General features: G+C 33.6%; 1 protein-coding gene across 1 annotated transcript in view; it reads left to right on the forward strand.

Moving 5' to 3' along the window:
- The window catches only part of LOC125059045 (lysine-specific demethylase lid-like), a 34,855-nt gene that overhangs the window by 8,903 nt on the left and 12,305 nt on the right, over positions 1–13,647 (forward strand). The window contains exons 7-21 of the mRNA XM_047663226.1: positions 291–452; positions 1,317–1,433; positions 2,101–2,212; positions 2,461–2,597; positions 3,130–3,236; positions 3,772–3,924; positions 4,546–4,657; positions 5,214–5,408; positions 5,537–5,715; positions 7,105–7,276; positions 8,774–8,972; positions 9,514–9,629; positions 10,312–10,531; positions 11,448–11,662; positions 12,332–12,502. Coding sequence (XP_047519182.1) covers positions 291–452; positions 1,317–1,433; positions 2,101–2,212; positions 2,461–2,597; positions 3,130–3,236; positions 3,772–3,924; positions 4,546–4,657; positions 5,214–5,408; positions 5,537–5,715; positions 7,105–7,276; positions 8,774–8,972; positions 9,514–9,629; positions 10,312–10,531; positions 11,448–11,662; positions 12,332–12,502 — 2,367 coding nt within the window. The remainder of the gene's footprint in view (positions 1–290; positions 453–1,316; positions 1,434–2,100; positions 2,213–2,460; positions 2,598–3,129; positions 3,237–3,771; positions 3,925–4,545; positions 4,658–5,213; positions 5,409–5,536; positions 5,716–7,104; positions 7,277–8,773; positions 8,973–9,513; positions 9,630–10,311; positions 10,532–11,447; positions 11,663–12,331; positions 12,503–13,647) is intronic.

The following is a 13,647-nucleotide window of genomic DNA, read 5'->3' on the forward strand; positions in this document are numbered from 1 at the left end:
ATTAAAAAATATACACAACCCTAAATTTTCACCCCTCTATTACCAACCCTTATTTTTTATTTGTTAATTAAAATCTTATGACTTGAACTTTGAGGTTTATTTAGAGAAAAAGGTAGGCTAAGTAAAATCACATTAAGGAGAAACGAAGTTCGCGGGGGCAGCTAGTATATTTATAAGTATGATGATCTATCTATGACAGGTGCACGAGTTTAGAAAAAACTCATTAAAAAAAACTCATTTACCTGTCCCAGATCTTATTGGACTTGACTATAATAACTATTTCCAAACAGTTGGCGAAATACATGTGCCACATTTGCGGTAGGGGTGACATCGAAGAGCAAATGTTACTCTGTGACGGGTGTGATGACTCATACCACACTTTCTGCCTTGTGCCACCCCTGGCTGATGTACCTAAGGGTGATTGGCGATGCCCCGTCTGCTTGGCTGAGGAGGTTTGTATATTACATGAGAATTGTGACATTTTTACTGCAATCATAATAGAATATCGATTAAAAACAATTAGAGTATTAAAAATAAATATAGTTTAAATGAATAATTAATATAAAAATAAGTATGTTTAATTAATATTTAAAAAAAAAATATTTTTTTATAATTTGCATGAAGTAAATTTTTTTAACTTTTTTCAATCAATATTTTTAATCAGGGTAGTATTATATATGTATCATTATAACTTTCTTTTTTTACTAAAGATGTATATATATACTTTAGTGTCACATAAAAAATATACACATAAATAATTAATTCCTTAAAAACAACCTAACGTTTGCATATTCTATGGGCTTCATACTTTCGATTGGTATAGAATTTATCTAATAATCATACCGGTGAAAAGTTTAAATTTTTTTTTTAATATTAATTAACATATTCTGGACTAAAATTTGCTAGGCAACCCATATGGATTATATTTATTGACATATTAAATTAAATATAAAATACGTTTCATTAAATAAGCATCTCGGTGAAGGTCGTTGTATATCGGGATCTTAGACCATTAAACATATCATATACTTGTATGAAGTCAAGAATGGGTATAGAGAAATTAAAATTTCCTAGTAAGGTTTTTTGAACTACAGCTGCGACGGATGTTTTTATATATTTTTATTTCGTTCGTAGCGTCTAACTTTGAATTATAATTTAACATTTTTTTTTTACAATATTGCGCTTACATTAAACATTTAGAAAAATCATACATATATATTTATATATATTAATTGATTTATGATTATTGACTATTATAATTATGTATTTATTCTCATAAAGTATGTAAGGTACTAATTGAATATATTTATGTACAGGTATCAAAACCAGCGGCAGCTTTTGGGTTCGAGCAAGCGTCCCGTGAATACACCTTACAACAATTCGGAGAAATGGCAGATCAATTCAAATCGGATTACTTTAACATGCCTGTACATGTAAGTATCAGGCCTTACAATTATCTTAGTTTTTACACGCTTTATATAAGCTTCACCTGTATGTATGTAACCGACTCCTTCGGAATCGATTTTGACCCACTTTAAACGGACAGATTATATTCAAATTTTGCGCACCTGTCAAAGATCGATGACAATGCAATAATCCGAAAAAAAAATTTAACTAAAAAATAAAAAACAGATAATAGTTTAAAAAAACTAAAAACACGCTTTTAAAGCACATCAAACTAAAAAGTGAAAAATAATTCCTAATTTAGGCTGAAAATGGTAATGAACAAATAATACCAGTATTAGTCAGTGTCAAACTACATAAAAAAAATGGTTTGACAGACTGAAACTGGATTTAAATTGCCGATAAAAAAACTAGATTTCAGTTTGATGTTCTAGAAAACCATAGATAAGTAATCCCTTTATTGATAAAAACTAAATAATTTTTAACAAAAGTACCTTTTTACTTCTGTTAAATTTTGTTTTTATGAATATTTTTAATTAAGGTGAATTTAGTTTTCGTGCTGTCATAACTTTTAATTTATTTCATATACATTGCGCCATCTATGTTTAGTAGTTGAAAACTTGACACATGTCAATTGTCAACCTTAATCTTATAGTACTTTATTGGTAAAACATAGTAATTGATTTTTTTTAATAGATGGTGCCAACTTCAACAGTGGAGAGAGAATTTTGGCGAGTTGTCTCTTCCATAGACGAGGATGTCACAGTTGAATATGGAGCAGATCTACACTCTATGGATCATGGATCAGGTAATGTATTTAGACTTTGCATGGACTGATCAATGCAACACCATTTTGTCAAAATCTGATTAACAATATGTATGTTAAAGTTAAAATCTAATTTAATATGATCTATTAAATAAAAACCAATATTTTTAATATATTTGTTGAATTTTTCAGTTTTTTTTTTTTCATTTCTAAAGGGGTGTTTAAAATAACCTGTACATTTTAGACTCGTATTAGGCTGGTAAAAATAATATCTGAAATATTTTTGACAGGATTCCCAACAAAGTCAAGCGCACATCTATATCCCGGTGAACAACAATATGCTGAGTCGAGTTGGAATTTAAATAATTTGCCTGTTTTGGAGGGTTCAGTATTGGGACATATTAATGCTGATATATCAGGCATGAAGGTAATAAATTTTTAATATACCCATATATATATATATATATTAGGCTTTTTATATTTTCTTGCTTCTTTAATTTATTTTAAGACTTGAGCAAGGTAAGGTTGCTATCACACAGTTATTATTATATCGACGTCCGCCATTCCACAACTGAGCGTTTTTCAAGGCAGTTTTTGCCGCGCACCACCACTTTGTGGAACCAGCTATCCACTGAAGTATTTCGGAACCAATTCGACTTAGAGTCCTTCAAGAAAAGAGCGTACCAACTCTTAAAAGGCCGGCAACGCACTCGCGAGCCCTCTGGCATTAAGAGTGTCCATGGGCGGCGGTATCACTTAACATCAGATGAGCCTCCTGCCCGTTTGCCCCCTGTTCTGCAAAAAAAACCCATGATGTTGCAATGTGTTGAAGGTTTCATGATTATAATGTTTTGATTATTTTATTTCTTTGAGCAATAGCGATTTGTTGTTAATCTATAATCAGAAATAATTAACTATAACTTTGTATTTCATATTAAAAAAACAATGTAACTTTTTAGGTTCCGTGGTTGTATGTCGGTATGTGCTTTGCCACATTCTGCTGGCACAACGAAGATCACTGGAGTTACTCAATCAATTACCTACATTGGGGTGAAGCGAAGACATGGTATGTGACAAGTATTTTGATCAACATATTTAAAGCAGTACCGAGACTTTAATACCTGGAATTAGGTAGATTACAGGGTAGAGAACACTTTAAGTTTCATCGAAATCAGTTCAGTAGTTTTGAGAGTATTTCTGAAGGGCATATGTATCTAATGTAAATAATGTTGATAATGAGTTGAAGTCAGTTAAAGTTTTAATGTATTTTTTGGAACGAAGTTCCTTATCGCGCGTTGTGAAAAGTTATCACGACACTTTTTTGCTATTTGCTATTGTAATACACCGGTTCTCGTCCGATCACCGAAGTTAAGCAATGTCGGGCGAGGTCAGTACTTGGATGGGTGACCGCCTGGGAACACCTCGTGATGTTGGCTTTTTTTTTTCGTCGTAAGATTGGTGTCGAGAAAATCTATCATACTTTTATGATACCAATTAACATATAAATTAATCGAAAGGAATTTCGTTCCATCCGGGTGTCCCTTGACACCTCTAAAGTTTTTTCTATATGTGCAAATTAATAATGTTTTTCCCATCCTCAGGTATGGAGTACCATCCTCCAAGGCGGAACAGTTCGAGGCAGCAATGAAGGCCGAAGCCCCAGAGCTGTTCCAGCTGCAACCAGACCTGCTGCATCAGCTCGTTACCATCATGAATCCCAATGTCCTCATGAAGGCTGGCGTGCCTGTTTATAGGTAAGGATTTGTTTTTAGGCACACTTACAAGACATTGAGAAAATATACTGGAGACAACAGAATAATTGTATACTTCTAAGCTTAAAAAGTTCTAGTTAAAAAATTTTAAACCAAAAAATTTATTTTCTTGAATTCTGACGCAGTGCTTAAAATTGTTAATCTCGTTATGAAACAAAGATATTATTTGCACTGTGTACGTAAAGTGTTGTCTCAAATGATTGTTCATAATGTAAGGGAGGAGCGTGTGGTGTTCTAACGTTGCGGTCATTACCATGAGGTCACTGACCTCTTCATACGTCACTGTTTCCGTAGCAGCCTTGCGATTCTGTAACTCACTTTTCGAACTCACACACACAGTCACACAGTCATTTTACGTTTTGGCATTCAGATTAACAATAAACTACAAACTCCCTCCTTATCAGAATGCCAAATCATAAAATGACTGCTTCACGACTGATTTTTAGCGCGACCGCCGCTGTTTGAGTTTGAAAAGTGAGTTACAGAATCGCAAGGCTGCAGTCTTTCACACAAATATTCATTTATTTATTCGTTCTTCGTTATTAAATGGTATTCATTTGTAATTGATTTTTATATTTGTTAAACAATTGTTTATTTGTATAGGACGGATCAGCACGCGGGCGAATTCGTCATAACCTTCCCTCGCGCTTACCACGCCGGGTTCAACCAAGGATACAATTTTGCTGAAGCGGTTAACTTTACACCAGCTGATTGGGTGAGAAATATGTTGTTTTTTTTTTTAATTTCTTAGTCCATCCCTATATTATATATTCATAAATTAAAAACAAGACGGACTTTAGAATTAACTCTAATTTTTGAATTAATGAATTTAAAGTTTTTATAGGATATCATTTTTAATGTTGAAACCTAATAATTAAAGATTGATTTGTCTTGATAGTACGGTCAAATTAGACATAAAAATAGTGGTCAATAGTGGTCTAATAACAAAAATTGGTGGAGAGCTGGGGTTTACCATTACAAATAAAGTAAAAATCCCCATCGACCCTATGTGAGCAACAAAATCTCCACCAATTTTTAGCTCCCTGGAAATTTTATTATTTCAAATGTGACCGGACTAAGAAGTATTCGAAATATTCAATGTGTCAAAATTTTTTTTTTAAATATTGTTTGTCACAATTTGCCTTTTACATTTACATACTTCAGAGGCCTCAGGTTTTATTCCTGGCGAATTATTCTTCCGAGCCTCAAGAATGATGATGTCATCATTCATTAACGGAGATTATATATTGACGTTATTATATTTATTTCAGCTAAAAATGGGTCGCGAATGTATCGGCCACTATTCGACGCTACGCCGTTATTGTGTATTCTCGCATGACGAATTAGTATGCAAAATGGCGTTAGAGGCAGATTCGCTCAGTCTCACTGTCGCGTTAGCGGCCTATAGAGATATGAGGACCATGCTTCATGATGAGAGGAAATTGAGGAAGGCACTCTTGGACTGGGTAAGTTTTTAGGAATAATACCTTTTTTTTCAGACACTGACGTATTTTGCGTAGTTCCTTCATTAAATCAATAAAGTTAAAGTGTAAGATTAAAATTAGTAATATATGTTAAAAAATATAACATTCAGGGCGTTACCGAAGCGGAAAGAGAAGCGTTCGAACTCCTCCCAGACGACGAGCGGCAGTGCCACCTCTGCAAGACCACGTGCTTCCTCTCGTGCGTCACGTGCACGTGTACGCAACACGTTGCGTGCTTGAGACATTTCCATCAGTTGTGCGATTGTTCACCCGCTGTGCATAAACTTAGGTAAGAATCTAATCATTTACAGTTCAAAGATATTAATTTTTCAGCTAAAAATAGTCTAGTGCGCGACATGCCTAAATGGGTCTTCGCTAAAGAAACATCCATTGATGCACGGCCGTGATTCGAACGTACGACCTCATGGTTTAAAGTCGCTTAATTATCATAATTAAAAAATAACATTCAAATTAATTTAACAATATAACATACAATCGAAACCAAAAGAGAAGTATGATTTGAGATGTTAGTTATTTTATATATTGAATCAAACCTTATTAATTAAACTAGATCAATAATTGTATGAAACGCATATGTGGCAGAATTTATAGTGCGCAAAGCGTTTAATATAATCAAACACGATTTTATTGCATTATTTGTATCGTGGTCATTGTGAGACCTAACTTTTTTAAATATATAAACTTCAAAACTTATATGTTGGAGAAATATCGTCACTCCATCGATATTATCGTAAAATGCGAGCACAAAATCAAAATACGTTTATTCCGTTTACATGAGTCTTGGCGCATGCATATGAATGTCAAAAACGTTTACAAAACCCGCGAAACAGCAAGACCATCCGTTTGCAAAACTACCAGGAGGCCTTGTTCTGAGAAGAACGGGCAAGGAACTCAGCAAGTTTTACCCTCCCTCAACATTACAATTATTCAAAGGTCATAAACCATAACGTCATTAAAGTTAAATAAGTAAAAAAAAATTAAATCTGTTCTGTGATTTACCACATTCACCATTACACACATATTGAAAGCACTTCTAAGATAACAAAGAAAATAATAACAATATAACTAGAAATAATACCACGTGTTTTTTCTTCTAGGTAGTCATTAACTGTGTAGTAAAGTAAGACACGAATAATTATCGTACAATATTTAATTTAGATTGATTCCTTCTAACGCTACAAATAAAACTTTACCTTAGTTATAACGAGCAGGGGGTTCATATCTTTAATAACAATCTATTAGATCCAACACGGTCGAACCTCTCATCATCACAATGCTCCGCTGAATACTCAATCAGTACTCTCCTGCGTTTCCTGAACGCACTGTCTAAAGTCAAGATGGCGCCCCATTCGTGGCATTTGCTCTGCTCTGATCGGTCGTAACAATATTCGTACTATTATTCGTTAAGTAATTATTCCAAACTATGACACAATTAAATAATAACAAAAAAATCTAATTAAATAAATTATGATTCTAAAACATAATAGAAGGAATTTCAATGATTAACCAAAGGAACGGTCTAACACATTTAAGATAATCCCAGCATTCTCTGACATATATTTATATATCGTAAGTATTACCTTCTAGGTTTCTCTGAACAAAATAGGCATTGTAGTTTAATTTTGAAAGTTCAGAAATAAAAAAAATCTTTTTGCAGATATCGTTACACGTTAGACGAGTTGCCGGCCATGTTGGAGAAGTTGAAACGCAAGTCGGAGCAGTTCCGTGAGTGGGCGGAGGCTGTGCAGAACGCGTTAGACCCCGACACGCCCAAGACTTGCGACCTCGATGGCCTGAGGGCGCACTTGAAGAGGGCACATGATCTCAAAGTAATTATCAATTTCGCTGATTATATATTATTTATAGAATACAAATCATTAATTGGTTAAGTTGTTTGTCATTAGAAGTTTATTCGGGTTATATGTTTATTGTTTATTAAACTAAATGAGGGTAGAATCTAAATAAGTTGACAAAGATTTTTAAGTCTTGTGGATGAGAAACTTGAATTTGAGATATGAATTTAGTATTAAGATTTTATATTTAAATTAAATTTTGAACACTCTTAGGTCTGAAGTTAGATATTTAAAATCGGAAAATTTCATTATTCTATATTAGCAAACAAGTTTTCTATTTCATTATATTTATGAGTTTTTAGTCATTCAACCAGTTTTATTTTACATTCATAGATATTAAGGGGATAAATATTCCGAATTTTATTCAGCTTATTGTACAACATGGGGCCTGTATAACATTGACATTTTTGTAAATAACTTGTTTCGTAAATAATAGTTTGTGTTTTGTTAATAATAGTATGTTGCCAAAACTATTTTATTAACTAGAATAACAAACATAATGATATTCAATATTATAAGTGCATTAACGTGTTTATTAAGTACTAAAACAGTCATTGATTATGTTCGATATTCTAGTTTGAAGCCAAATTTTCTGAAGAATAGAATAAGAACGTACAGCCATGAATATATGAGCAAAATTTAACATGTTTATGTGAAATAGTTTTTGATATTGGCACCATAACGTTTGTGCTCCAGACGGTGTTGCTGGTACTGGCGAGTTCTGTTAGCTTGAACTTTGCTTTGTGTTTTTGGAAGTTAACACTGATGTTAACTGTTAGGTTAGCTTTTAGTATATGTCTTAAGGTGGTCGCTGAAACCATAATATATCAAACATAGTGTGTAACGGGACTGACAATTAAATTAAGCAGCATTAATTAGTATCCATCAGACATTAAAACTTAAATGTTTTACGTAACGTTATCGCTCTAAGACATGCAGATGTGTTGGATTTAATGACATTGTTGTGACTCGAGTATTTAAATACAGACACAAATGGTCGTAAGAGTCGAGACTTAGCTCTAAGTTACTACTGTATAGCATACTTAGTGCATAATTTTTCCATTTTAGTTTTTTTACTTCCTCTGTGGGGCATATAAGCATTTAAGAGAAAATTACACTCGACATATTAAAAGCATTTTCATTCTTGATCTTGACAAAACATTTATCCATATCATTACATGTGGAACAAATTACACCGGAGAGGGGACTGGAGGTTGCAGCTCCTTACAAACATTGTGTAAAACAAAAAACTTGGCGATTAAAAAGAGTGGCGGAGAGGTTATTGCCAGTTCTTCTCTTCCGTTCTACGCCTTTGATTTGAGAACTGACAGTATATGTAAAATTAGACGCATTTATTATGCATTTCTTTTTTGACGTTAATAAGTGTACATTGTGTTACCTATATGAATAAATGATTTTAGATTTGATTTGAATTATTTTAAGTTTTTTACTAATTTATAATTCTTTATACAGATACACAAAACTGAACTAGTCCGAGCACTTGAAACTGCAATAGAAGATGCCGAAAAGTGCGCTTCTGTGATACAACAACTTGATTTAAATAAGATGAGGACACGTACGCGTCACCATGACCCCAAATATAAGCTGACGATACACGAGTTGACGTTATTTGCCGCTGAAATAGATGGATTGGCTTGTGTTTTGCCTGAAGGTTAGTTGCGTATATGCGCGTAGGTAAACGTATACATATGTTTTCGTTACTGTATATTAACTATACATTTATTACATTTTTTTTATTGTCTCTTCACAAAGACAATGTATCATATACAGCCTCACTTAAGACTAATAAATAATTTAAAATTACCATAATTTACTACAAAGGATACTGGATTTAACATAAGAAAGTGTCTAAATGACACTACGTATAAACTATTTTTACACTAACCGCGCACTTCACTAATTCGAATGGATTTTTCTTTTCAATCTTCTCACTAAGCCCGTGGTGTCAAGAAATTGAATAGCCTCGACGTTCACGTGTCGATGGAGTCTTTATTCGTGGGCTCCAGCAATCTTTTTGATTATGGTGGTTGTATTAAGTTTCCGATGGAGGTCCACAGTGTACCAGGGAGCATTGACTATTTCCCCGAGTTGGATTATTATTAGATTTTCAAAAACATAAATATATAGGGGTGTCAAACCTGGCGCATTAAATGTTTATTTTATTTGTATTTAAATAAATAAATCTTTTATAGGATCGGCTGTCAAGGAAGTGTTACGTCAAACAGAAGAGTTCGAAGATCGCGCGACTGAATTACTGAATATGGATTTGGATGAATGCGATTCTTCTACCGTGAAAGAACTTGAGGAAGTAAGTATTTAAAATTTATAATGAAATGTAAAAATAATTTATTTTTATTTATTTATTCTACAGATTATTAAATTCTAACTCATTTGAAAACCACTGTGGTTTGTATTAATGTAACACTAGCCTTTTTGTTAGTAGCTCGACAAATGCATATACAATATTTCTTCAACTGTATTTATAGTTAGGCTGTCTAATAACTGACTGGGTAGTCCATTTATGAGCCGCGGTAGCAAAACATGTCCTGGGGTCATCACGTAAAGGAGATCAGCCGCAAACTATATGACCTTTGTATTTCTTATTCTTTTTTTCGATTAAGGTTCTAAATTTGTTTTTTTGTTAAAATGTCATTATGGTCATTCTTAATTCTTGGCATAGCTGCTAACTTCACGCATATTCTATTTCTTTTTACTTGTACATTGTCTTATTCCCATCTCGCTCGCGCACGTTCGGCGCCCAGCTGGTTTAAAAAGAATTCGTTAGTGGGCAACTTCATTCTGTGAATTTTGTGTCACGGAGCGTGCGCATCGTAAAATTTCACTTTTGGTTTCAATGATAGCAGGTGACATAATTTTTCGAGACAAAAGCGAGAAGATATGTTAAATATAAAATGGATTAAAAAAGATTTTTTAACTTCATTACTCTTTATAACAATCTTAATATCCAATTATTATTAAATTAACTCTAGGTGGTAGAACTCGGCACCCATCTATGTATAGTGCTGCCCCAGCTACCAGCTTTGCAAGCGCGATTACTCCAAGAGAAATTCATCGTATCATCGAGGGAACATCGTGAGGACTACGCGACACTAACGCCGGAGGTTATCGATAAATTACTCCAAGAAGCGGCTAGTGTTGTGCCGCATTCCAGGGTGGAGATCGAGAGGGCGCGGTTGTATAAACTTAAATGTAAGTTTTTTTAATTTCATTATTAATGTGACTTTTTTAAATTATATCAACTTTTTTATACAGTATTGATATTAGTTTACTTCAATTATTAAGTTAGATTTCAAAAGCTTGAATTAATAATACTCTTTAGGTAGTTGGTAAAATTCTTTAATGAGGTCCTGGAACCGATTTCCAATTAATTAGGCTTACATATTCTAATTCGTATCTTAAATATATCACACTTCGTACAGAAGGAATAGATAGTCTTCAATACGAACCTCAGTCTATGGTAAAAACAATAATTCATAATCCACTAACGGCCTATACTCTGATTTTTTATTCCGTAGAATTCTGACAGCTATAATTTTTTGACATGTCAGAGATAACACACCTTTTGGCCAGGCACATTTTTCAATTTCAATACGAATCTGAATCTATTGATACATTTTATTTGTTGGTTTACATTAAAAGTGGTTTTACGGCGAGTGATAATTACGTTTCCTTTCATCACTAGCAGTATAAAACGCAAAAGTAAAGGTAACATTTTATTTTTCAAAAAGGTTTAGTAAACCTGGAATTAATTGACAGTGATGCCAGCTAATGGATAAAATATAGTAATTAAAGTTAATGCGTAATATAAAATATTTGTTATTTTTGTATTAGATCACTTGACTAAGTAAATATTATATATACATTTTTGTAGATATAACATAAAAAATACTTCGCATTTTACTTTTTATTGCCTTCAAATGGGTCGAATTTGTCCCCTTTTCGGTGGAGAATTGGAGTTTTTTAGAAGCAACACTTATGAAATGTCAGAATTCTACGGAATGAAAAATCAGAGTATAGGGTGTATGAAAAACGATCACGTGACCAACGACTACCAGTGTACGAGCCAAAATATGTCTCAATATATTGATGACCTTTCCTATTATAGTGCAAGTGGAAGAGTGGGAGACCCGTGTGAAAGCAGTACTATTGGATATGAATACAACCAGAAGTCCCGATATGATGGAGGACTCGGAGCGATCGCATACAACAATCACCGAATTGGACGCTTTGTTGGCTGAAGGCGATGATATTGAGGCGGCTTTGCCTTCACAACACGCTTTGAAAGCAGCTGCCGGTCACGCCAAGGACTGGTTGGCTAAGGTAAAATCCTTATACGTATTTAGTATGAAGAGTGTTTAGCGCACAACTAGCTCCACAACTGAGCGTTTAAGGCAGTTTTAACCACCACTATGTGGACCAGCTGCCCACTGAAGTATTTCCGAAATAATTCTACTAAAAAAAAAGAGTGTACCAATTCTTTATAGGCCGCAATTCACATGCAAGCCTTCTTAGAAAACAAAAAAATATTACTAAATATATTATTAAATATTATATGTATGTTATATTAGTATATATCGAATCATTTTTTTTTTACATAATTTGTAGAGAATTCACGAATTTATTCGCACGATGTAATTGAAACTAAAACAAGCAATACGAATATTGTTTGCATTGCTTGCTAATCCGATTTAGGGTCGATGAAGAAAAGAGCTTACCAATTCTTAAAAGGCCGACAACGTACTTGTGAGCCCTCTGGCAATGTAATTCTATGGGTACCGGTATCACTTAACATCAGGTGAGCCCTGCCCATTTGCTCCGTGTAGTATGAACAAATATTTGTTTATTTATTTATTGTATATCGATTTACATATTAAAAGAATAACATTAATATGCCGACGCGTGGCATTAAGCTCTTCCAGATCTCGCTAATAAAACGCAACATTTTCGTTTCTGTTTAAAAAGTTGACTGACTTTAATTTCTTTTAACAGGTAGAAGAAATGCAGTCAAAAGAATTATACCCATACATGCATAGTGTCGAAGCTTTGGTAAAGCGGTCCATGCAAATACCGATATCGTTATTCGAGAAGGATCAATTGGCAGCAGCTCTACAGTCGGCTAAGGAGTGGAAGAGAGGCACTGCTGAGATGTTTTTGAAAAAGGTAAACAATTTAACCTACAAACTCTTTTTTAACAGCTAACGAATTAGGCAGAAATCCAGCTTTCAATGTCATAACATTCATGGTCAATCATAATTGATACAATAACACAAGGTAACAAGTGTTATTTTATTATGAAACTAGCTGACCCGACAAACGTTTATTGACATAACCTTTACACATTTAAAAAAAAACTTTTTAAGTGGATTAAAGTTATGTATTATGTTATTATAAATGCACAATTATTTAACATAATTTTAAATTTATCCGACGTTTCGCGTGCTTTACAGCGTGCGTGGTCACGGTGACTAAAGACAAAAGGTGTTGGATGTCAAAAAGTATCACAGCTGCAGAGAAAGTTGCATTATCTGTATTTATTTCCCCGGAGTTGGTATCGACTAAAAGATGGTGGGTTTTGGCAAAAATGGCTCACATCCAACACCAAAATTTTAATAATACATACATAACTTTAATCCGATTAAAAAGTTTTTTCTTTAAATGTATATTATTTCTAGAAAACATTTTTTAGATCAATAATAAAAAATAGGGGTTGATTGTAGAGGAGAGAAAATAGGATAAAATATTTAAAAAAAAATTTGGGTTGGATTGGACACCCCTTATCACTTAGGGGTTTGAAAGATGGATAGTAGCCGATTCTCAGATTTACTGAATATGCATAAAAAATGTCATAAGAATCGGTCGAGCCGTTTCGGAGGAGTATGAGAACGAAAATTGTGACATTTTTTTATAGGATATCTTTAAAGATCGCAATCGACTAAGCGCTCGCGCTCGGACCTACAGCGGACTTTCAATGTGTCTGGCAGGGTGTAAAAACCATTTAAACGGTCCGGCTATTGAGGTATCATTTTTTCATAGGTCCCCAAGTAACATATAAAATTTAGCTTTTATACTCTAACGAAAGTATAATTATAATTTATTAATGTTTAGGGGTGTCTAGCAGGGGGAAGCAACTGTCATAAGTGTCCGGCAATGTATGACGATATTTCTAAAGTTATCCCTAATAAAATATAAAAAAATTCAGCTTTATACTTTAACGAATTTAAGGTACTATTTTATACACCTTTACTACCTGTTATCTGCCAAAGTAACCACTACCCAAACTCTAGTCTCTGGTCGTTCTTACCCGT

Source organism: Pieris napi, chromosome 19 (assembly GCF_905475465.1).
Source record: "Pieris napi chromosome 19, ilPieNapi1.2, whole genome shotgun sequence".
NCBI lineage: Eukaryota > Metazoa > Arthropoda > Insecta > Lepidoptera > Pieridae > Pieris > Pieris napi.